The sequence below is a fragment of the Hoplias malabaricus genome, chromosome 17, assembly GCF_029633855.1.
Source record: "Hoplias malabaricus isolate fHopMal1 chromosome 17, fHopMal1.hap1, whole genome shotgun sequence".
NCBI lineage: Eukaryota > Metazoa > Chordata > Actinopteri > Characiformes > Erythrinidae > Hoplias > Hoplias malabaricus.
The window spans coordinates 21,129,228-21,154,473 of NC_089816.1; the positions used below are offsets into that span (position 1 = coordinate 21,129,228).

Here is a 25,246-nt window from a genome sequence, read left to right on the forward strand (position 1 = left end):
AAAAACGTACGGAGAAACGCAAAGGCTGCTGTTTCTTGAACTCTGTGACACTGCAGTTGTTTTTGGACTAAATCTGTGACGCCGTTTTGATTTTCTTTTTTTTTTTACCCTGTTTTTGTTTATTTTTTTATATACATTTTATATTTTTTCCTTCCACCAGAAGTGTCGAAGGGGTGAAGTGGTAAAACGGAAGGAATGTGGGGAGGGGTTGAGAGGCGAGGGGGGAGGTGGTGAACTGATGTTAAAGCTGAATCATTGACATTCGTCCACCTCTTCTTATTCCTCTTCCTCCAATTCCTCTTCTTTCTCTGGCTGGAGAATGCTGGAATTGTTGTTCTGGGTCGGTCTGAGCTCCAGTGACTTCCCCACGTCCATCGGCTTCCTCCTTCCCTTTCCAGAAGCAGAGGAAAAGCTCAGAGATGCCTCTCTCCGCAGCTCGGAGATGTTGGGATCTTATGGCAGAGAGTCGGCTGCGAACAAGTGGAGCTTCACCGGGAGAGATGCCAAGGCTGAGATCTGAGGCTCAGCTTTAATGGGAGCAGTGTGCGGTGTCATCTTTTAAAGAAGCAGACGAAGAAAAAGAAGAAGCTATTTTTGGACGTTGCGGGTGAGTTTTCTGTCCTTCGTTCCTAAAGGATTACCTAACATCACTTGTGTGCAGTGCTTGAGAATTGATGAGTGTCTTGGGCTTGTGCTTAGCTGTACACGAGAGTGAGAAGCTTTTCCAAAATCCTTGTGCTCTCTTTTTGTCCAGCCCTAAAATGTGCTGATACATGGGTGCTATGTCACAGCAAAGAGCCTTAGTGTTAATTATTACTATTTAATTTAGTGCTTGATTATTGATAAAAGATTCGTTTCATTCTTTCATTCTCTGGACGGCAAGCAAAAGTGACCCGCTCTCAGGTGGACTCTGAGTATAAATAGAAAAAAAAAGGTCCCTATATATTTGCTGCAAATGCAAAAGTACATGGACCACACGTATTGATTGTATCTTTCTTCTCCCCTCTTCCTCCTCCCTCCCTCCCTCTAAGGTTACTAAATGGTTTTCTGGGGGATTTATAAGAGGCAAAAATGCTGCTGCTCGTACTGTTGGCATTTTCCATATCGGGGTCGTTCTCAGACACGGAATCCGATGTCTCGGTCGAGACCTGCAGCGCCTGCACGTGCATGTCCATCGAGAATGTCCTCTATGTGAACTGTGAGAAATTAACGGCATACAGACCCACGCAGCTGCTGCCTCCTCCCTCCAGCCTCTACCATCTGAATTTCCAGAACAGCCTTCTGTACATCCTCTACCCCAACTCTTTTCTGAATTTCACTCACGCCGTCTCTCTGCATCTGGGTAACAACAAGCTGCAGAACATCGAGGGAGGGGCCTTCACAGGGCTCAGCTCACTCAAACAGTTGCACTTGAACAACAACGAGCTGAAAGAGCTCCGGGCTGACACTTTCCGGGGTGTGGAAAACTTGGAATACCTCCAAGCTGACTACAATTTGATCAAGTATATCGAAAAGGGGGCCTTCAACAAATTGCATAAGCTGAAGGTGCTGATTCTGAACGACAACCTCATACAGAGCCTTCCTGAGAACATTTTTCGCTTCGCTTCACTCACACACTTGGATATACGGGGGAACAGGATCCAGAAGCTGCCGTATCTTGGAGTTCTGGAGCACATCGGAAGAATTGTGGAATTGCAACTGGTAGACAACCCTTGGAATTGCACGTGTGATTTGTTACCTCTCAAAGCCTGGCTGGAGAATATGCCCTACAACATTTTCATTGGGGAAGCCATCTGCGAGACCCCCAGTGATCTATATGGTCGACTTTTGAAGGAGACCAACAAGCAGGAACTCTGTCCAATGGGAGTTGGGAGTGATTTTGATGTGAGGATGCCCCCATCGCAGCCCGAGCTTGGGCACACCACATCCATGATTGCTCCATCTACAGTAGTGCCCTTTGTTACCAAAGCTCCCAAAACTACCAATCCCACCAAAATTTATGGCAATGGAATCGTTGCTGCCATCCCGAATAAAAACGTCCTGTCCTATCCGGTGTCCTATCAAACCCGAATTCCTCTACTCTCCTGTCCCCAGCCCTGCATCTGCAAAGCTCACCCCTCAGACTTTGGCATTAGTGTCAGCTGCCAGGCAAAGAACATCCAGAGTCTGGCCGATCTCATACCCAAACCACCAAACGCCAAGAAATTACACCTCAGTGGTAATTACATCCGAAATATCAGCCCCACTGACTTCCAAGGCTTTGAAGGAATAGATCTGTTACACTTGGGCAGTAATCAAATAGCCACCCTCCAAAAAGGTGTGTTTGGAAATCTGACCAACCTCCGTAGGTTATACCTCAACGGCAATCAACTCGAGCAACTTCACCCAGAGATGTTCCTTGGCCTGGGAAACCTCCAGTACCTGTATTTGGAATACAATGCCATAAAGGAGGTTCTGGCGGGCACATTCGACTCAATGCCAAACTTGCAACTCCTGTATCTCAACAACAACCTGCTGAGGAGCCTCCCCGCTTATGTGTTTGCTGGAGTCCCCCTGGCCAGACTGAACCTGAAGAACAATCACTTCATGACGTTGCCCGTGAGTGGCGTTCTGGACCAGCTCCGGTCACTCAAGCAGATTGATCTGGAGGGAAATCCTTGGGAATGCTCATGTGATTTAGTGGCTTTGAAGCTGTGGCTGGAGAAACTAAGTGAGGGCATCACTGCCAAGGAGGTTCGATGTGCCTCTCCCGTGCAGTTCGCAAACAGCGAGCTGCGAGAGCTGAAAAATGAGATCCTGTGCCCCAAGCTCATAGCTAGGCCTCCTATAATTTTGGCTAGTGTCACTCCAGTGGTAACTCCAATGTCGCCTGCTGGTGTTGACAAGGCACCTCCTGGTGGTCCGGTGCCACTGTCCATTATGATCTTGAGCATTTTGGTAGTCCTGATTCTCACGGTTTTTGTGGCTTTTTGCCTTCTCGTGTTCGTTCTGAGACGCAACAAAAAGCCTTCAGGGAGGCAGGAAGGCCTTGGGAATCAGGAATGTGCATCCATGCAACTTCAGCTTCGGAGGCACAATCACAAATCCAACAAAAATGATGATCTTGGCGGAGAAACCTTTATTCCACAGACCATTGAGCACATGAGCAAAGCCCACACATGTGGCCTCAGAGACTCAGAGTCAGGCTACAAGTTCGCTGACTCCCAGAGACAGAAAATGGTCTTACGCAACTGCACAGAAAAGGACAAGGACACTCTAAGTTTGGAAGCCCGAAAAAGACTGAGCACCATTGAGGAGCTTGATGAGTTCTTACCGGGAAGAGAGTCCAGCCTGTTCCTTCACAACTACTTGGAGAACAAAAAGGATTTCAACAGTATAGGGGTGAGTGGCTTTGAGATCCGTTACCCCGAGAAACATGACAAAAAAATGAAAAAGTCATTGATAGGGGGCAACCACAGTAAGATAGTTGTTGAGCAGCGCAAAAGTGAGTATTATGAACTAAAAACAAAACTTCAAGGGACCCCTGACTACCTTCAAGTTCTAGAGGAACAGACAGCCCTCAGTAAAATGTAGGCCTCATCTTCATTTCGCCCCCTTAATGACAAACATGAAAAAAAACAAAAAGAAAAGTGCCTTGTGGAAAATATTAATGACCAGTGGATTACCGGACAAAGGTTTAATTACATACAAACAAAGTATAACTTAGAAATGTTTGGCTGTGTTACAGTTTTTTCAAAGTGATGATGCCATTATATAAGATTCGATATAAGAGTCACTTCATTCTATTATTAAATTAAGAGTACCTTATAAACAAATGTAGTTCGCTGCTATTGAAATGGGTTACATTATTTTTAAATTTTGTTTTTAACCAAATTTATTGGGTCATGACACAGTGTGTGTTGAGTGTGATCCGTATTGACCCTTCTTCATTGTTTTTTGGTTGGAAGTATTTTTAGGGAGCTTTGGATGACAAAATCAAATGGAAGTCGAAGATTGGCGAGTTGGGCACGAACATGAAAAGTTGGAAATCTCCCTCAGAGTCCAAAATTTTGGATTTTAATTTGACACTCTTCTTTTTGAAACTGATGGATTGGGTTTTAACTGAAGGCACTGACAGATCTACATGTTTTGACATTTTTTTGGATTATTATTATAATTAATTATTATTATTATTATATGTCCATTGTTTCTGTAAAGAGCCATTTACAAAGAAAATGTTCTGATAAAACGTGATTTTCTCAAAGTCTTTGGGTTACGGCACATGACGGGACATTCATAAACCCAAGAGAGAGACAAACAAACAAAAAAATCAGATGGAAAAAATAACAACAAAAAACAAAAACAGAACTTCATAGCTGCTTGCCATGTAAGCGTATCTGATTTATTTTGTAAGTCAACATTATTTGTATTTGTGGGCAGTTTGTAAATTACAGAGGTCAACAATTCAACAGAGTCTCATTGATACATTAATGGATTTATGTTAAAGCAAGAATATTAAAAAGACGAAAAAAAGAAGATTGATTATTGATGGCCACTGTCACCTGTCAATTCGTAGTTTAATGAACTTCATATTTAATTTATTTTTCTATGCAGGATTATTTAAAGGTTATTGGTATTTAAAATTTCAAGGGATGCTGAGTGAACCTAGCTCTCATTTTGAGCTCTGAGTTACTAAATCTAAATAATTCTTACCTATGATCTGGTACGAATTGAGGAGGTAGTGGTAGTGATCTCATTTTCACGGCCTCATAGCGTATAAAGTCCAAACTTATAGCCCATGAGTATCTTGTTAAAAAGGTTTCTTAAACAATATGCAACCAAAATATGTGTGCATTAACGTGATATGATTCTGAATTGTCATGGGATTCAACAACTGAATTAATCTGGGAATAATGTGTGTAGTACTTTTTTGTTTTGTTCTGAAAAATAAAGGACTGTGCATTTATTATTTTTTTTTAACAATATCTGAAATTCAATGTGTTTTTTGCTACAAAGAAGCTACTGATTTGGTCGGAATCATATCACAATCCATGTGCAATATTATGCTCAATCATTATTAGCTTGACAAATTTACTTTGTTTGTCCGCTGGAGTTAATATTACAGAAATAATTAAGTTTTCCTTTCAGAAATAACACCAGAAAAAAAAATTGATTTAATTCAGTCCTTATTTAAGATATTGTTAATTTAATGATTGTTTGAAATAGAATGTACCTTGAAAGATAAAATAAATACAATTTTATATATGCGAGATCTGTATGTTGGTTAATTGTGCCATGTTTGGGTTGTTTGAGTTTAAAGGCACTGAAACCATTCAAAATTTTCTCTGTTTTTCTTTTTTTTCCCGTTCTTTTTATTTTCATGTTTGCTTCTCTAATAAAAGACCCTGAATGCTCTGGAAAGATGCAAACTTTTACCTGTTAATCTCCACTCAATTCTGAAGTCAAGATTGCTTACAGTGAGGACAGAAACTGTGAGAAATGGAATATATTTTTTTTATTATTAAAACCTGGAAATTGACAAAATAATTTTAGAATTCTGCACTATTTGTTGGTAAGTGTTCAATGTGGAGTAAACATATGTCATTCTCCATGTTAAGGTCTGTGTTCTGAAGGTTCAGATAGAATCTGATTAAGTTCATGGCAACATTTTAAAAGATTCTGATTTTCTCTCAGTTCAGGTTGAGATGGCAGGGTCAATTTGCCAGAGACTAAAGAGGCATTAATATACACACATGCTGTTATTTTTGTTATTTTTGGGTTGCATTTGGACAAGCGTGTACATATTGTACTGTACTGAATAATATCATTATAATGTAGACCAATTAAATTAGAAAATAATGTGAAAGAGTAACTCTTCCTCAGACTTTTATGGGCATTTATGGGTATTCTCCCTGTTTTGCAGTGTGTTGGTGACTTTAGCTTATATTTACATAATATTGTATTTACATAATGTAAAGAAGTTGTTCTGAGGAAAAGCAGCTGTTTTTTCTCTTTTTTTAAGACAAATTCCTCATCTGCAGATGCTTTTCAGTGTGTGATCTGGTGGGGTTTTTAATGAGCTCAGTTTCCGTGGCGACTCTTGTGTTAATTATTTGTAATTATTCAGATTATAGGTGCACTAATGTTTAAGCAGGCAGAATGAATGTTGTCAACTCAGATTATCTGAAGGAGTTTGATGCATCTCATTCACTAGGGGGAGGTCGTTCTGCAGCACTGCATTTCTTATTTACACTATATTCCATCATCAGTGTTTTCAGATACTTACCTTTGTACAATTTACAAAGTAAAGTATGGAATAAAATGGGGAAGCTCTGAGGCTGCTGAACATGAGTCTAGGCTCAGCATGATGGGTATAAAGCCCCCAGCTTTAGTCTCTGGAGCTGTGCAACTGTGTAATGTGGAGTGATGGAGCTCCATCCATATAATGCTGAAGGTGTGTTCTGACCCTGCTTTTTGAATGAAAGCAGCCAGGCAGAACAGTACTACTTTACGTAAGTCTTAAATGCATAGAGACATTGGAAAATGGTCATGTAGAAATTAAAAATGTAATGGAATGTTGGCTGTTTTTTTGGTTCCGAAACTGGGACAAACTTTAGAAATGAATGTCAAGAATGTCAGGTTTTCATTAGAAACTATATTATTAAAAAACAATTCCAAACACCCTTCTAAACTAGCAAATGTTTTAGGTTGAAATTGTTTGCATTCAAATGAAAACTGATTTAAAATATAAGCATTTTTTGGCCTTGAATTTGAGTGAAACTTAGAAACTTTAAGCAAAACATGGGCAGTGTAACAGACAAGGAAATAATGACCTAGAAATAATGCAGAATTTTTAATATTTCTTCTTAATTTCATCCATTTTCACATGTATCTTTTCTCTATTTAATACATTTAAAATTTGAATATATCCATTTGTTAATAAAAACATATAAAAATATTATAGAAAAAGTGTTGATAGACTATATATGGTTCTGGGAAGTCAGGTACATACAATACACAGTACACTGCAAGAAATGAACTCCTCTATAGTGAAAACCTCTTAAATGTAACTATTATCTCAAATATTTCTCTTTCTCAGAATGTTGTAAGCATATTTTAACTTTATTCATAAAAGCCCTTGGAAAAAGTCAGATTCACTTATAGCAAACAAGAATATATAAGAACTGCTAAAATAATAATCTTACTATAATGCCACAATGAAAAATATTAGATAGATTGACTAGAATTCAGATCAATTCACATATTATTATATGATATTTGCAGTGTGTAAAAGCATCTAGAAATATATTACACAGCTTTAAATGGCAAACAGGAAAACTACAACAATGAACACAGAGCTGCTTTATTATGAACTGCCTAATGTTGTTTGCTGTTGTTTTTCTGAATGTTTTGACATTTTTGCAATTTCTACTGTAAGACACTTCTGAAGGAGTTTCAATATCAGAAAAGCAATATCTTTTAAATTAATTCTATATACCTATATATATTGTAATGCTGGTTTATGCATTATTCATGTTTTGTTTCATGTAATCAAACGCTCAAGACATGCACCAGATTTAAATAATCTTCCAAAACTAAGGATTTTTTTCCCATTATTAGTTTCATGGGATTTGGTTCATGTGTTTTCCTTGCGAAATTTTGGCAATTTGCATATGTACTGTATGGGTCAATTGGATGTTTGTTCCTTCTGAAGTCACAGTCTTTACTCTTCTGGGAAGTTTATACACTAGATCCTAGAACATTGCTCTGAGGATTTGATGGTATACAGCCACATTAACATGAGTGAGGTGAGGCACTGATGTTCTGGATCACAAATTATTCCAAAATGTTGGATTGAGCTCCATCAGAAAACAACAAAAAAAAAAAAAAAAAAAGAAAGAAAAACACAGTGCTGTGGTGTTTTATACCCTTCTGGTCATCCGTTGGCGCTAGGCCTGGTGGCCTTAGGCTTTTCTGTTGAGATTTTACCAAATGGGTCACAATAACCGAGTTAAGTCCTATATAACTGACTGTATCTGTTTTGATTATTAAGCGCTGTATATTATTTAACATGTTTTTACTACTGGGTTAGGGTGTGTGTGTGTGTGTGTGTGTTGGTGGGAGATAAAAGAATTTCACTTCAGCTGCCATGATTTTTTTTGCTGAATATGGAGCTGCAAGTGCTTGATACAATAGGAGCTGCTCTTTAAATTCTTGATGAAATCTGTCTCAGTGTGAAGCCTTGTTGTTGTTTTTTTTCTTTTTTGGAGAAAGTGCATTACTGCAGTTGAGATGTATATAATAACTGACAGGGTATAGGGAGTGGAGTTCAGTTTATACACTGTGACTTTTATGTCATTATCTTCAGTGAAAATGTCTTAATCCATTGGCAGATAATTGGACCTGGATTAAGAAATGATAGTTAGAACTTTTAAGGACTTTCAAATGAGATCTTTTCAAATGAGATCACTTTCTCATTTTTGTAGGAAATGTTTTGGCCAGTGTGGCATTTAATGTGGGTTGCCAGATCCTGCAGAGTTGGCGCTGGGGACTGTGGATAAAGTTTGACCACAGACTCAACAACAACAGAGTTAATTGTGTAACTCCCAGTTTATTCTCATCATCAAATTCAACTTTGAATAGATTTAAACACAGAGACCATGTTCTAGACTGAGATATTGATTTGGTTTCCAGAGCTTATAGTTCTGTGAGAAGTGTCTTAAAATCTCTCCAAATCAGTTATTATTTCTGCATGTTTGTGTTATGTTCTGTAAGGTATTTAACCTGCCACATGACGTTATGAATGTGTTAATTAAGATTTATGAATACAACTTACATATGAAATATATGTGATCATTTTATTACTTTTAATAAATATTAGATCATTTTACTTTTATGATGCACCGCGACCCTGAAATGGAGAAGCGGAGAAGAAAATGATGATGATGATGACTTTTATGATGCAATGATTTAAAAAGATTTAAAAGACAGAAACATATTCTAGATAAGGATGAACATTCTTATAATACTCTCTCACAATCTGAGAATGAGAAATATTCGACATATTGATCAGATTTTAGATCGTTTTTCTTAAAACAAAATCATTTTTTGCTCTTGACCTGAATTCACCTTCTGCAGTGGTTTATAATTCAATAGATAAGTTTGAAGTTTGAATGTCTACATTAGGGGTGTATTTTTTACCTCTATATCTGTGACGTTTTTCTTTCTCTCTTGTTCACTCGTGCTTTTGAAGTGGTTTGTGAGTTCAGCAGCAAAGCGAAGAAGAGTTGTATAATATTTATGAATCTGGCATGTCAAAAAAATCCACACAGCATTTCTACACAGTCCTCGTATCTCCCCGGGGGAGAGGGGCTTGTTTACAATGAGGTTTTATTTACCAGGGGCCACGCCAGGAGCTCTTACTTAACTCTGAGTCACATTCAGAAACAAAAAAGAGAAAGAAAAAAATGTGTTCTAGCTTTAAACCCAGGACTCTTTCTGCACTAATTAATGGGCTTTTTTCAAGGGCTCTCGCATATTTTTGAATAAGCAATTAGCGCCAGCTCATGTTTCCTTGACAACTCTGCTATTGACTTGTTTTATTTTATTTTATTTTTTTTTTTCGGCTGCGGTACGTCCAGACTAAATGGGACAAGAGAAGGTTGTCCATCCAGAAACGAGCTGGAGGGTGAACTGCCTCAACACATATCAGTTTAAATGAGATTTATAGCATTTTAATACATTTCCCAGCTTTAAAATCTCTCCACAGGCCAAAACACAGGCTCCCCAAGATGGAAATTAGTTCTGACCTCTAAATATATATTAATACTCAATGTTTACATCCACATTGTTGAAATTTTTGGTTGTTCATTAGATTAAATGACACCCAAAGAAGCTTATAATATGCTTAAATTTAAAGGCTATTTCAAATTTAAAGAACAATTGTAACTTTAGTCAGTTTCTCTGTTGAAAATGTTATGACCCTGACTCTTGCTGGAATGAGCCATTATAGATGTTCCCGTAGGTTTCAAGTCATTTTTCAAAAGTTTGGACACATCTCCTCATTAGTGATTGGTGGAGTAGAGCTAGTCACTGTATAGAACTGTGTACCAGCCCCTGCCTCTGCACTATCCACGTTATGGTCTTAAACACATTAAGGAGGGAGCAGTTCTGAAAACCATTCCAGGTGACGACCTCATGAAGCTGACTGAGAGAAGGAGAGAGTGTGCAAAGCTGTCATCAAAGCAACATGCGGCTACGGTGAAGAGTCTAAAGTATAAAACATATTCTGGTTTGTTTAACACTTTTTTGGTTACTACATAATTCCATATGTGTTCCTTTACTGTTTAAATGTCTTCCACATTCATTCACAATGTAGAAAATAATAAAAAGCTAAGAAAATTATTTAATGAGTTGTGCCCAAACTTTTGACTGGTACTATATCTTCACAATATGTGGAAAATGGCCCAAAACCAAGGAAACCCTCCCCGAGTGGTTATGTCCAAACATTTCACTGGTACTGTATATTATTAGATATAGTTAGACATAAGAACATGTGCATTATTTAAACTGGGTAGTCCTTAAATGAAATCACTTTTATAGGGGCAATTGGTTTAAGGTGCAGGTGTTTTAGGTAGTTTTATTTAAGTTACTTCAGGATTAGAGGGTTTACAAAGGAATTATAAATACAGGTAGATTATGTTCAGCAAAAAAAAGACTCAAAGGCTGGTGATTTATTTCATGAATAAAATCAGTATAATTTTTCTTTTACAACAAAGAATGTTTTAGCTCTAAAGAAGCTCTAAGTTAATGTAATAAGATATATATAGTTTGGAGCATTTCTGTTGCTCACTTCATGGTGAAATGTTTGCACAGTATAAAAGGGTCACTAGGACCCTTTTTTTATGTAGCAGTATCAATATACATAATACCTTACTATACCATGTATTAGTAGTCATTTCTCATTACCATGGGAATGTTCCCAAGACCCCAGTCTCCAACACAGTCAATTAACTGAAAGTAATTAGAATTGTACATCAGTTTCCTTTTATAAATGTGAGTCCCATCACATGCCATGGTTTCATTTCTTGTCCTTAAAAGAACTTAAGCCTGTGAACTCCACATCCTGACCCATTGTTGTGTGTGAAAGCTAATCATTTTCTTCCAGTTCTCTTTCACAGTCTGAGGCCCATTTATTTTCTGAGTGAATTTCATTTTTTTTCTTTATTTCTTTCATTTATTTTCTGCCAGTGATTTGCCCATGTGGTGGAGGGGAAAGGGAGGGCAACACCAAAAGCCACCAATGGAATAAAACAGCATTGTCCCGATTGGAGTGAATGTAAATGAGTAATTGGATGAAACTGAGACGAGAGGAAGCTCAGGTGTCTCTCACTTCCACGACACACTGTCATTCTACACTCGCTCAAATAAATTAATTCCTGTTTCAAACCCAGGGGCCAAACACTGCTAAAAATAGCTTCCTATTAATGCAAGATCATCTTAAATGTAGTCAATGTATGGGTTCATTGTTGGAATATTCATTGTTCCTTGTTGGAATATTGTTTACAGGTTTTGCTTGTTTTAAGATATTTTATGTAGAATATGTGTCTTTTCCACAGGAAATTACTCTTACAACAAACAGAATGATTTGCAAAAAGGGCCATCACCACAACATTAACAACACAAAAGTGACACAGTAGTTAATCTGTCACATTCTTGCAGAGCTGTGAGTTTACAGTAACCCTGCAACAGTGACCTTCTGCTGCACCATATATGGTGCAACAGGAGATAACTTTACCTTTGCATAAATGCTGCTCTGACTAGTTCGCCATTTAATCCTCTAGCACTGTGCTGAATGTATTTAGGAAAGTGATGGTATGAGGGAGGGGCGGCACGGTGGCGCAGCAGGTAGTGTCGCAGTCACACAGCTCCAGGGACCTGGAGGTTGTGGGTTTGATTCCCGCTCCGGGTGACTGTCTGTGAGGAGTGTGGTGTGTTCTCCCTGTGTCCGCGTGGGTTTCCTCCGTGTGCTCCAGTTTCCTCCCACAGTCCAAAAACACACGTTGGTAGGTGGATTGGCGACTCAAAAAGTGTCCGTAGGTGTGAATGTGTGTGTGTGTCTGTGTTGCCCTGTGAAGGACTGGCGCCCCCTGCAGGGTGTATTCCTGCCTTGCGCCTAATGATTCCAGGTAGGCTCTGCACCGCGCCCCTGACTTGGATAAGCGGTTACAGATAATGAATGAATGGTATGAGGGAAGAACTGGCTACACTGTGGGACAAAGCTATCTGATACATAAGTAATGTCAGCCAATGAACAAAAATCACTTAAATACAAGTGAAAAAGTGTAGACATATATTTACTGAAATACTGAGAAATGTCAGCAATCTGGATAAAGGATGATTTCTCTTGCTGAGACACTGGGTTTTGGCTATGAAAGGACACTTTGTTTGGCTGTTTTTTTTTTTTTTAATTTGTGTTGGCTGTACATCACGTTTCAGGGAGGTGGTTTCAAAGGCAGTGCGAATGAACTGTAGTAATGCGAATATGGTGTTAAATTCTTGTGTGAAAATCATTTTGCGATGTCAGTGGGAGAGCAGGGAAATGAGTTTCTCAGGTTTTCAGCTTTTCTACTGGCTGGCTTTGAAACTACGGCATGTTATAATTACACAAGGAGAGCTGGATCATACAGAAATGACTCATGTACAGAGTGTGGTCAGAACAGTGCTGCTTTCAGTCAAAACCTATTTTACTTTTGGTGTAATTTGAAAACTCCAGATTAGGTTTTCTTTACTATTAAGGAACACTAGTGAAAATAATTAATTAACTAGAGCCTTATTCAACAGAACGGTGTTAAAAGGACTGTTGTGCATGGAGTGTTTTATTTTTGAAGCTTTTTCTTTCAAAGTTATTCAAGTTCTGTTTAATAATTTAGAAAATGTGAGGTGCAATCTATCAAGTACCTCATCTTTATTGAGCTGATGATTCATGATGTTACGACAGAAGGATGTGTATTAGGAGTGTATTGAGATGACCTACAGTAAAGGGTCACTCAAGCATTCGTGGAATATCGATTTTAAATATTAATTAATAAGATACCCTTAGAGGTCACAGCCCTTGTCCAGATTGAGCAGGATGTGTATTTGAGCTGTGGAGACATTTTGAAAGATAGAATAAATTAGGTCTTAGATACTAACTGGGAATCCACTCTTTTGTTTGGCAATTTTGATTAAATACCTCCAGGTTTTAGATGGTCTAGAAATTTAGCACTCACAAAGAGTACCCAGAGTATTATATACAGGGTGGGCCATTTATATGGATACTGGAAGCCTGTGCTAGCATTTCTCCTGTGGTGTTGCTATCAGTGTGTGAAGAGTGGGAGAAGAGGGTTGCATTGACAATCCAAAACAATGGGCAGCACTTCGAACACATTTTATAAGTGGTCAGAAACTTGTAAATACCTCATGAAAGAATAAAGTTACGTTAAAACCAAGCACCATTGTTTTTCTTGTGCAATTCCCAATAAGTCTGATGTGCCACATGACCCTCTTCCCATTGAAAAAACAAAAGTTGGATCCAAAATGGCCAACTTCAAAATGGCCGCCATGGTCACCACCCATCTTGAAAAGTTTCCCCCCTCTCATATACTAACGTGCCACAAACAGGAAGTTAATATCAGCAACCATTCCCATTTTATTAAGGTGTATCCATATAAATGACCCACCCTGTAGTTATGTTTGAACTATAAAAGCAAGCAGGATTCTTGATGTGGTTTTTCATGTGTCATGTTTCAGGAGTTTCTGATTTAGGCTACAATTCACTGCAAATTCCAGCTGTCATTATCTCTGAGATATTTTACTATGGCCTTTATCGGTTTAATAACTAGAACCTGGCATTGACTCCAGTGCAATGTAATTGATGCCCATCATTATTTCACACCAGATACACACTTCATTATGAAGTTTAAAAGCCACACCTAATTTCTACAATGATTCAGTGTAATTTACATGGGATTTGTGTAATTTACAGTGGAATTTACATATCATTTTACTCAAAATAATGACCTACTACTTTATGATTTGTTCCTTAATTTGTTCCTTGATTTGTTCCTTACTACTTTATCCTTGTTCCTAGTTAATACTTAGAACTTTTGAGACCATAAAAGAGTGTCACCACTGTTTCCATCTCCAGTAAATGTTTAATCTGAGAGATTTTTGGGGAGGTTTATACTAAAAGTTATAATATAGTTTTGTTTGTTCTAATGACTCAGAGCTTGAGTGTATAGCGAGAGAGAGAGAGAGAGAGAGAGAGAGAGAGAGAGAGAGTAAACATGACAGCAGCTCTTGTTCTTGTGCAGTAAATAAACACGAGGGACAACTGATCACTGATGATATACAGCTCTGTAAATACAGAGAGTTACCCCCATCTTGCATCATATTGAGTGATCTTGACATAAATGAAGACTCTAGCTTTGGAGAACTCAGTCCAAATCTTTCCAGCTTTAGAACAACAACATTAGTACAATAGATTACATACAACATAGATTATTATGTTATTATAAGGAGCAGTCAGTCACTTTCTCAGATGATTCCACTTCACATCCCAAAGCAACTGTGACACTGACACCCAGTGGCCTGGATGTGTCAGAGATTCTGTATTAAACCATATGGGGACTGTCTTTGTGGAGCACAAACTGGTTCATTCAGGGACTTCAAAGTAATATGCTTCTTCATTTGAAATGAAAATGACTGATTGCTGCTTTAAGTCGGTTCAGAAACATGAGCACTCGACAGAAGGAGAGAAGAAGTGAAGAAGAGGAGAAGACTCTTCCTTTCAGAGTGTGAGGTTCATGAATAGTCTCCTGACAAATGAGGCTTAGTTATGTCGCCTTTCAAAACACCATCTATTATTCACAGACAAACACGACGTGGAGACAGCAGACTTAATCGCCATCGGTGATTCTCAACAAGGCTTCCGCTGGAGAACACAGCTCCTCTGAGCATTCAGAAGAAGGTCCAATTGTCACTGCGTCACTTTGTGTTTTGTTTTTAAGGAATGGCAGGGAGATGGATGGAGGCCAGTTTATTGAATTTATTTTCCAGCATTTTTTTATTCAGCGTTTACCATGAAGCTACAATATATGTCCAATACTTAGATGGATGCATTGACTGCATTGAATCCATGTAGAATGGAACACTGGAGCAGCTGCACAAGACCTTAACCACACCAGGTTAAGGCCAGAGTGGTATAAAACCCCACTGAAATTGTTCATGAATCTCCATGCAACACCTTTAGGACAACTTGGAGTGTTGATTATGTTCCAGAACTAACCATTCACCACTATCACCTGACCTCACCCATGTTAATGTGGCTGAATGCCACATGTGTCATGTTTCAGCAGTTTCTGATTTAGGCTACAATTCACTGCAAATTCCAGCTGTCATTATCTCTGAGATATTTTACTATGGCCTTTATCGGTTTAATAACTAGAACCTGGCATTGACTCCAGTGCAATGTAATTAATGCCCATCATTATTTCACACCAGATACACACTTCATTATGAAGTTTAAAAGCCACACCTAATTTCTACAATGATTCAGTGTAATTTACATGGGATTTGTGTAATTTACAGTGGAATTTACATATCATTTTACTCAAAATAATGACCTACTACTTTATGATTTGTTCCTTAAACATTCCTAGTTAATACTTAGAACTTCTGAGACCATAAAAGAGTGTCACCACTGTTTCTTTCACCACTATAGCCTTTCCAGAAATGTAAACTGTTAATGAAGTAAAGTCAGTGAACACACTTCTAATTAATGCCCTACATTTCACAAGAAACCAGAAGAATCAGTGGATTGTTTTTTTCTCTTGACCACACAACATACACAAAGTCTTCCTGCCATTGGGATTTGTGTTAAAAATCATTGAGATGAGCAAAATGTTACTTGTTTTTTAGCTCCCTCCAAGAACAACCAAGGCTCTGAATGCATAATCAAGCAGATGTGCTTCTGCTGAGGCTGAGATTGCGCATAATGTGCCTCACTCAGGCAAACAAATCAATTCATATTTTTCAAAGTCCTCCACGGTTTTGCGCAGCACATGGTGTGGCTGGTTTCCGGCTTCATTTTGGCTCAGCTTTCTTCACCGTTGTCACTGCTTTGCCACTGCCCTGATGTTTGTATCCGATGAAATATGGGATGACCAATGGGATAAGATGCCATTTCCTGGAACGAAACACTTTAAAAAAAAAAAAAAAAAAAAAAAAAAAAAAAGGAACATCTAGAAATCAATAAATATCTTACAACAGTCTCACAGTGAGAAATATCAGTGACTCGAGAAGCTGTTTTTATTGAAATTACTTTATTAGTTTGCAGACTTTGACTCAGAATGATAATCGCAGGAGGTTCTTTGCACTTTTTATGCATCCTCTTGTTTTAAATATGAGTTTGTTTTGTGTGATTATCCTCAGCCAGGTCCAGGTTTCTCTGTGTGTGTGAATTATAGTCGATTGGTTGCATAATCAAGCCCCACATTAATCATGAATGTCGTTCCCTGTGGCAACTCCTTTAAATAAATTAGACGCTCTTTTTCTTTTTTCATTCCTCTCCTCTTTCCCTGTCCACATCCCTTCTGAGCCCACACTTCTGCAGTGAAATGTAGACGTCTGTATGGCTTTCATTGGATCATATTAAAACAGAGAGCTGACGGAGCAGATGTGTAACACAGTGCTGGAGAAGGAGGTGTAAACTGCAGCATATGTTTTAAGAATGTTTTAGAATTTGGAACAAAGGGGTGGAAAACGGTTTTGATCTGAATCAATTTTGGTATTTTTCAACAGGTTATTATTGATTATGTATATACATTAAGCATGATTCCTATATTTTGGGCTACTTTCAACAGATGGCTTTTTTGCAGTACCTTTTTAGTGTTATTTATCGGCTATGAAATGAGATTTTTGGAAATCCCATTCATTTCTGTCACAGAGAAATGCAGGCCTGGCATTGACTTGAGAATGGCAAAGTGAATATGATTCACATGCATACATTTTGGCAGCATTAGAATTGACTATAATTGCTTGAAGGTAATTATATGCAAAAATCTTTACATTAAAGAACTTCAGAAGGAATATTAAACATCAGAACTTAAGAGTAAATAAAATTAGAATGAGAAGCAGAGATCAAAACACATTGTAATGAAATAAAAGGGAAATGGAGAGTAAATAGTAAAATGCTAAAAATTCTGAAAGTGGCAGGCAATTGTAATTATATTCCATAAAATATGCATTTGGTTTTTGGTTAAAATGCAAATCTCAAATTATTTCCAGCGCACAGTGATACGCTGTATGGTACATTTATAAAAAGCCTAAGGGTTAAAAAGCATCTGAAATCTTTATTCCCCCGCACAGCGATTCGAGCATTGATATGTGTGTGCTCAGTTATATTTATTCACTAATGAACAACCTTTAAAGATGTAAAAAGCTATGAAACATTTTTAGTAATCTTCTGGGAAAGAAACTCTTGCAGTCCCTTCTCCCTCTCTTTTTTCTCAACTTCTCTTCTCCCACTCTATCATTTACTCTGTACCCCTTCTAGTACTATCCTTTATGCTGTGTCTGAAATGGCTCCCTATTCACTATTCCCTCACTGTACAGTGCACTATAATAAGCAGCTGGATTCACAAGGGTAGTGAATGATTTTGGACACATTTTTTACCAGACATTATGGGTATCTGCTATCCATTAGTGTACATGTGTTGTACACATTTTCTTTACAGTGCATTTTGGGATTCTTTGAGTGCACTGAAAAATGTCTGGTGTTTTCGGACACTGCTAAAAATTGCAGAGCCCCAAAATTGTGCACTATGCTTCATTCCTCTTCTTTCATTTTTTACTATCTCTCTCTCTCTCTCTCTCTCTCTCTCTCTCTCTCTCTCTCTCTCTCTCTGGAGAGTGGAGAAGTGCCTTTTGAACAGGTTTCAAATGGATCATTAGTTCAATCAAGAAAAGGAACAAATTATACCATGACTCTGTTTGGCATTTCCACCATATCTGTCTGGACACCCCATGGTGCACCATCCCAAACCTTTCCAGCCACTGAGGGTCTCAGAGGCTAGAGATAAATCACCCCTTCTTCCTCCACCATCAAAGGGCTTGTGGGTAATCAGAGATAAACCTCTGGAGCTCGGTGCCATTTCAGTCGACAGTTGCATGGCGTTCGCACAGCAAGGAAGAGTGGAGATGGTTTAAGGTGGAAATGATTTAAGGTGGAAGGGATTGTGTCTCAGAAACCTCAGGATTTGTGTTCCCTGTGGTCCCTGACATTTAATTGTTGCCTCTGATACCACATTTTTGCAGCAAGAAACTTTTAATTCTAAACTTTTCAGCCACTTCAAGCTACACCCGTTTGTGGACACTGTGTGTAATCTCTATAGATAATCAAGGGATGGCAAAGGATGATTTGAAGCAGGTGCACATGAGCCTAAATTCACTACATCAATACTAATTGTGGGCTAGAGAATATGACACAACACATTGTGCTGCTCAGCTTGGAAATTAAATGTTGGAACATTGTTGAGAGAATTTGATTGTATACAGCCTCCTAAAAATGATTGATATTAGGTGCTGATCATTCCAGCTCATCTCAGACAACACAGTTTCACAATGTTGGGGATTTATATCACTGTGTCCTACATTTGACACTGGGAATGGTGACCACACATTCATGTTCCAGTGTCCCATTTCAGTTCATGTTTTCCTGCAGAGATTATATACACTCTGTCCATGATGCCGCTGAATACCCTCATTATAAGGAGTGTGTACAAACTCTTTGGACAGCGGGTATATCAGCTAGGATCTACTTCACCAGCGGTGATTCGTTCATTTGTCTGCTCTCTCCTGAGAGCCGTTATCAGCTGCTTCAGCCTTCATCCATCAACCTCCGTGTTCCAGCTGATAATGTAGAGGAGGAGTGTTAAGATTCCCTTGTTTTCCTCTTCTCTTTGTCTTTAAAGCTTGTTCTAACAAGATCCACAGAATAAAGACAGCCCCCAATCCATTTACATTTACATTTACATTCACTGCATTTGGCAGACCATCTTAGTAAGTGAAGCATCCTAATATCTAGTCACTGTATCTATTATTTCTTACAGTGAAATTCTTGTGTTTTGTAATATTTTTTCTGTTTATTTCTAGTGATTCCATCTACAAGAATGCCTTGCTACATTGGCTGATAACCGTCCTTAAGGGAATAAAACACTTTCTGTAGATAAACTCTCTTAAAACCTGTCAAAATAATAAACATATAAATAAAAGATACATTTAAAAATAAAGAAAAATATTAGATATACAGTTAGTTCTCTGTATCCACAGCTTCTGCATTTGTGGATCCAACCAGCACCAAAAAAAGTAATTTAGAAAGTTTCAAAAAGCAAATCAAATTCACAGTTCCGAGCGCTACGCTGAATCCACGCCAGTGAAGAGAAATGTAGTGCCCCCTGCTGTAGACTCCCACTGTTTCACACATCCTCAGTCTCTCTCCAGCACCCTGTTGGCACATTGTTTACCTCGCTTCTCGTTTGTTCATTTGTTGGACGTGTGCTCTGTAGTCAGGATACGACGGTTGTGTATGGATTTATTCTTGTCATTTTTCCCTAATACATCACAATGATTATGCACAGCTTTTCAATTGTACTGAGGTTATGTAGTTGACTGCCATTGAGCATGTTTTATTTATTTATTGAGCACCTTTATTTCATGTCTTTCTGTGGAGCTTATATAAATAAACTCCTCCAAAAGGCACAGGATGGAGCTCCATCCCAATATCATGTGCATAGCATTGTGTTCCTGCCTGAGCTGAGAACTGAACCCCAATCTGCCACAAGGTCTTTCCCACTACATTACACTAGTCCTCTACAAGCAACATCCTCCCACACACACACACACACACACAAACAGAGAGAACACACACACACACAATCCTCTCGCTGCTTTGCATTCGAGGCGAGAGATAAGTTCCAGTCTTCTCCAGCTTCACTTCACTTTGAATTTCCTTCCTTCACTTCCCCATAAACGCAGCACTCTCTTGTTAGCAATTTCATTAAGAAAGCCCATTTCCTTCCTTTCTTTTTATGCTGAGGGTGGCATTTTAACAAACAGATTTGTACCAAAACCCCAACCCACCGTCAGAGTTTAATCAGAGGGATCAGCAGCATGTGGAAGGAAAGTGAATTTGTTTGGCCACTGTTCTTTTTTTTTTTTTTTTAATCTCTTCCGTATGGCGTCAGTCGTGTGAATCCACCTCCTGTTCCAGTTCCGTCACTTTTAAACTAATTGCACTTGTAAACGAGGGGCATGATATTTGTCAAGCAGGTCTCCTTCTTATATTTTAATTTACTGTTTTGGATTTAAAGTATTACAGTAGAGACTTACAGCTACAAACTTAAGCAACTGCATTCTTAATCTTAAAGATCCAACTCACCATGCATCATCATTATACAATTAATCTCCACCTTTATCTCCACCTTCTTCACCCCAGTCCACCCTTCACTGCAAAGCCCCACACTGCAAGTTGGTGGAATTGATTCCTTTTGTGTGTGACTTGAAACCCTATGAAACCCTTGCTCTCTGAATCTGTTTTTGTGGCTGATTTTTGGAGCGATGATGTTTCAAAACAAAAAAGACCTTTCATGAGGTCGACTGCTTTCACTCAGGATACAGTCAGGCCAAAACCTCAGCAGGTCTTTAAGAATAATATATAAAGTGTTGCTGAGGAAAACATGCTCTTCTATTTAATAATATATTGTAATATAATCAGATTTTACACATTGTTTTTTTTTTTTTTTTTTAAGTCAATCACAGTCTGCTGTTACAGGTAGAACCCACGAAAATGACAAAAGCACATTAAAAAATTAAACCCATAAATATAATGAGGTATGTAGGGTCAGGGTACGATAATGTGAATATTGTGTTTCTTGTAATGAAGTAGTGTAAAAATTACAGTCGCTGGCCTAATGAAAAATGCATCATATGGTTTATTCCCTCTGTACTCATTGTGCAGAACAATATTAAGTGCACAGTGCTTTTAAAACATGCATTTCCTCTATACAGATCATCAATATTCATGTAACAATTCATGCCGTGCTACTTATTTAACCATGTTACTATTGTAAAATGTTTCTTAGTCTTGTTTTACCCTGACATTGTTCATCTTCAGCAAAGCAGCCGCGTTCACATCACACATATTTCACTTTGCGCGCATCCTCTATATTTTAATGAGGAACGGGGGATGCCTGAGTGGTCCAATATTCAGAATCAGAGGGTAATTATGGAGATTGTTCTCATGAAAGTATTCCCATTGCGGTGTGTGTGTGTGTGTGTGTGTGGCTGTGTGTGTGTGTGTGTGGGTGTTAAGACCCAGATGAAGATAGCTGACAGACTATTGAGGTGGGGGGTTCTCTACAGGCCTGAGATGAAGAGAAACACTTTAAAGCACCTTAATATTGTCTACAATGTAGACAGCATGGTTCCTTTAAAGCACCGATACAGCCATCCCTATGTGTTTGTTTGAAAACCCAGAAAAAAGAGAACGGACACGGTTCTGTGAGGTAATATCATCTGCTAATATCACATTATTACAGAGTGTTTAATACAGGCTTCTGATCAGTGGCTGTCTGATGTGTCTGCTTACTAAAAAATAATTAACACAATTGATGATGTAAAAACCTCAGCCTTGGAACGAGAGGGGTTTTAATGTATTAGAATAATGAACACTTTCTCAAGCCTGACCCACAGCAACGGCTTTATTTTTATTATAATATACTTCAGAGATGCTAACTCTTCTGAAAGGTTAATGTACCCTGCATTCTTCCATCTAAGAGAAAGGGCAACTCTCTCTTTTTCCTGAAGTTCAGCACATTTTTCTTCATTATCAGACAAACCAACGCAAGTCTGAACTTAAAGAGACAGTTTCACAGACAGTGATTAAAGCTTATTTTCTTTTCAGAGGAAAATCTCTATTCAACAAGCCGTATAAACCAGATATTGGCTTAATCCCAGTCTAGGAAACAAGCTTCAATATTGACACTTTAATAACCATAAAACTAGTAATATTTACCATTGTCCAATTTTATAAAATAATATGTCAGTGGTAATGTTGTACTTAATGGTTTCCGGAATCTCTCAGATGGAGCTCCAGCCCTAACCCTAACCTTTATCCACTTCAAACACAAAATGCAGATTGTGAAAATTGGATCATACTTTGAAATAATTAAAATCCCACCATGGTTTTATAGATTTGGGGCAAAAGGACATAGCAGAGATTTCACAAACAAGCAGAGGGTTGTGTTTAGATCTGAATCAGAGATAAAGCAGCGTCTCTCTCAGACGCCACACAGAGGCTGAATGCTGATACTCAAGGGCTCGCTGAAATCAAGCCAATTGTCTTTTATAGATCTCTGTGTCCCAGGAGCACTGACCTGAGCTAGACTCCAGCGGAGAGCTGTTACTGTGGGTTTATTTTTCAGAAGGAAATCACTGAGCCCTGAGCTTCAGCAACAAACTCATCAAACTCAGCCCTAACTCAACATCAACACACTTTCGCTCTCAGTTTACATCCAAATACAGAGAACTACGGTGGCCCAGGGAGTGTTTATGGTGTAATAACTTGCATAGTTTAGTATATAAAGGGTGGTGAAATTAGGGTGGTATACATAAGGTACCAAATACAGGGATATATATATATATATATATATATATATATATATATATATATATATATATATATATATATATATATATTAGATAAGGTACATACAGGGTGGTATATACAGTATACCACTCTGTATGTGGTATACATTACTAGAATTAATACCTGGAATCAGTGGAGTTTTCCTTCTGGGTACTTATCCCTTTTATCTCAAAATAATTACACAGTAGATTAGCATTTACTAACATGCTCCTCAGAATAATAACCAGGAACCTTACAATCTGTCTTTGCACTTATTTTGGAAATATCTAAACATTAAAGGGCTGTTAAAGAAAGCATTATTTATTTATTTATTTGTATTATTTCCTCATGTGGGCATATTATTGTGTTATGAGTCTCCGAGCCACTGTAGTTAAGAAGTCTGAGATGCAAAATGGATTTCTTCATTAAACATTTGAAGAGCAGAACTGTTCCAGGTGTTTATGAGGTTTCAGATCAATTCTGTTTCTCTAAGTCTAGCAGTGTGTGTGTGTGTGTGTGTGTGTGTGTGTGTGTGTGTGTGTGCGTGCTCCACCTCTTCAATTTGTCCTGATGAGTTGGGTCACTGACAGTATGATAAAAACCTGTTTAATGCTCTCGCCCTCAAACTGCCACTGAGTCTGAAAGGAAATCGATGCTCTTCAGCATTTAAGAGTCTCCTGAATGTGGACGAAGGAATTACATTTCTCTGATTATAAATAATTTCTGCTTTTGTATGAGAGGGGAGACAGGACGTGTCCCTTCCTTCTTGATCCAAAAGTCCTCTTTGTCTAAAGCTTGGACAAAATTTAATAATAGTGGGCACAGCCTCACACATTTTGATTTTCTACAAAATAACTTGGTAACACCTACTGTTAGTGTTTGAACAGTTTCCAAAAAAATGCACTGACCGATTGAATGGGACACTCTGGACCTGCTATAGAGCCTAAAGCCACCATCCTCAATGCCAAGCATGGGCTAGAAAGAGTATAGATCTTTAGCATTTGGTTATGGAACTGTATACTGAGTGATGAAGCATCATTCAGTAATTCTGGCTTGACTACTGATCTAAATAAGCGATTATTTAATACTTGACCTCAATGATGATATGTGGCTGTATGCTATCCAACCACACAGCAAGCTTCCAACATCCCATCTCATCTTCTAAGAAAAGCAGAAATGTCTCCTGACTATTGCTCTTTATTTCAAAATACATGATGAAGAGGTGTCAATGTGTATAGTGTATATTATGCAATCACATTAAAATCCAATGTTTTTTGAGGCTGAATACCATCACATTCTCAGTGTAATGTCCCAAATGCCTTCCCAGAAGCACAACAAATAATACTTACTATAACATTTCAGAAAAAAAAAAAAAAATGTTGGATTTTGGGCATAGTGTGAAAAATGTATGCATGTTACAACTAGTGTTAATGTAATCATCACTATTATAATGTATAAACAATTAGGTATAAAAATACAAACTCTAAAACTGTAATCAAGACAGTGGTACAGCCTGAGATCTGCAGATGACTAGGGTTGCAGATTGTATTTGGACGGAGCTCTTACCTCCAGATTCTGTCGTACTTTTATTATTTTTTTCTTCTTCTCAGATTGATCTACAGCACTGTTTCTGTTTGTTGCATCATTTCTGAGCTGGAGACTGTGGAGCTGGAGGGAGACGTCGATCCAAGGCCTCATCATCATCTCCGGCTCTTTTCTTGCTTCATGAGACAAGAAACAGGGCTCTGGGTCTCACAGGGTAGAGGGGGAGGGGTGTGGAGAAGGGCAAGCGAAGGGCCACTGATTACAGACAAATTATGATGGATTTAAATTCCCCGGTAACGGATCACGTTGTTTGTGGATTTTTTTTCTTAACCCCAGCTCTAAGCCTCGATCATTTATCTCCTTTTAACATTTGGTGACTCTGCAGCGAGCACTTTGTCAAGATAATTGCACTTCTCCTTTAGAACTTCGCCCACTGGCACCATTTGCGAAGCACGAAGGCGACATTTCACTAATGATGACTGGCACCAGCCATTTTCACAAACTCGTTCAAGTCTCCAGCCCTAAAACAGAAGGAATATTACTATTCATGTTATTTCACCTTATGAAAAAAAGGATTACATTTTAATGTAGTGCATCCTTCACAGAATTGCTTTTATGATATTTTTTAAACCTCTGAGAATTCTGAGGAAAATACGGAACGGAAAAATGATTAATTCATTATTTCATCATCACTGTTCACACCATTGAATACAAAACATTCATCTATAATCAACTGTGCATAGTCATCTATATTTATTTCCCCCACCATCATTCAACATAATGCCACCCACTGCTATGATCTGATAGCTAATATAACATAATTGTGTAGTTAGTGAACTCTCCTTTAAGCATGCTCAACTCCAGTTTTGATGCAACCACCTGGGATAACTTATCCTTGGCCTTTAAATACCTTAACAACCACCTGGGATAATGGGCTATCAGTGCCTTAGCAACTACCTGAGATAACCTAGCAATGTCCTGTCTTCATTAATAGCT

At 38.2% G+C, this 25,246-nt stretch overlaps 1 protein-coding gene across 3 annotated transcripts; it reads left to right on the plus strand.

The window, feature by feature from the left end:
* Positions 1-258: 258 nt before the first annotated feature.
* On the plus strand, positions 259-24,396 carry slitrk4 (SLIT and NTRK-like family, member 4). 3 transcript variants are annotated; one of them, XM_066649047.1, is made up of 3 exons: positions 259-607; positions 1,032-3,381; positions 24,316-24,396. In XM_066649047.1, exons 2-3 carry the CDS (start codon positions 1,072-1,074, stop codon positions 24,355-24,357), a joined length of 2,352 nt encoding a protein of 783 aa, XP_066505144.1. In that variant the 5' UTR covers positions 259-607; positions 1,032-1,071; the 3' UTR covers positions 24,358-24,396. The 3 variants fall into 3 exon arrangements, with proteins under 3 accessions (XP_066505144.1, XP_066505145.1, XP_066505143.1); XM_066649048.1 differs by lacking the exon at positions 24,316-24,396 and adding an exon at positions 3,948-5,409; XM_066649046.1 differs by lacking the exon at positions 24,316-24,396 and having other exon boundaries at positions 1,032-5,409.
* Positions 24,397-25,246: the final 850 nt, after the last annotated feature.

Bases quoted from the DNA above. Each gene is read 5' to 3' on its own strand.
- slitrk4 (XM_066649046.1), top strand. From the start codon at position 1,072: ATGCTGCTGCTCGTACTGTTGGCATTTTCCATATCGGGGTCGTTCTCA.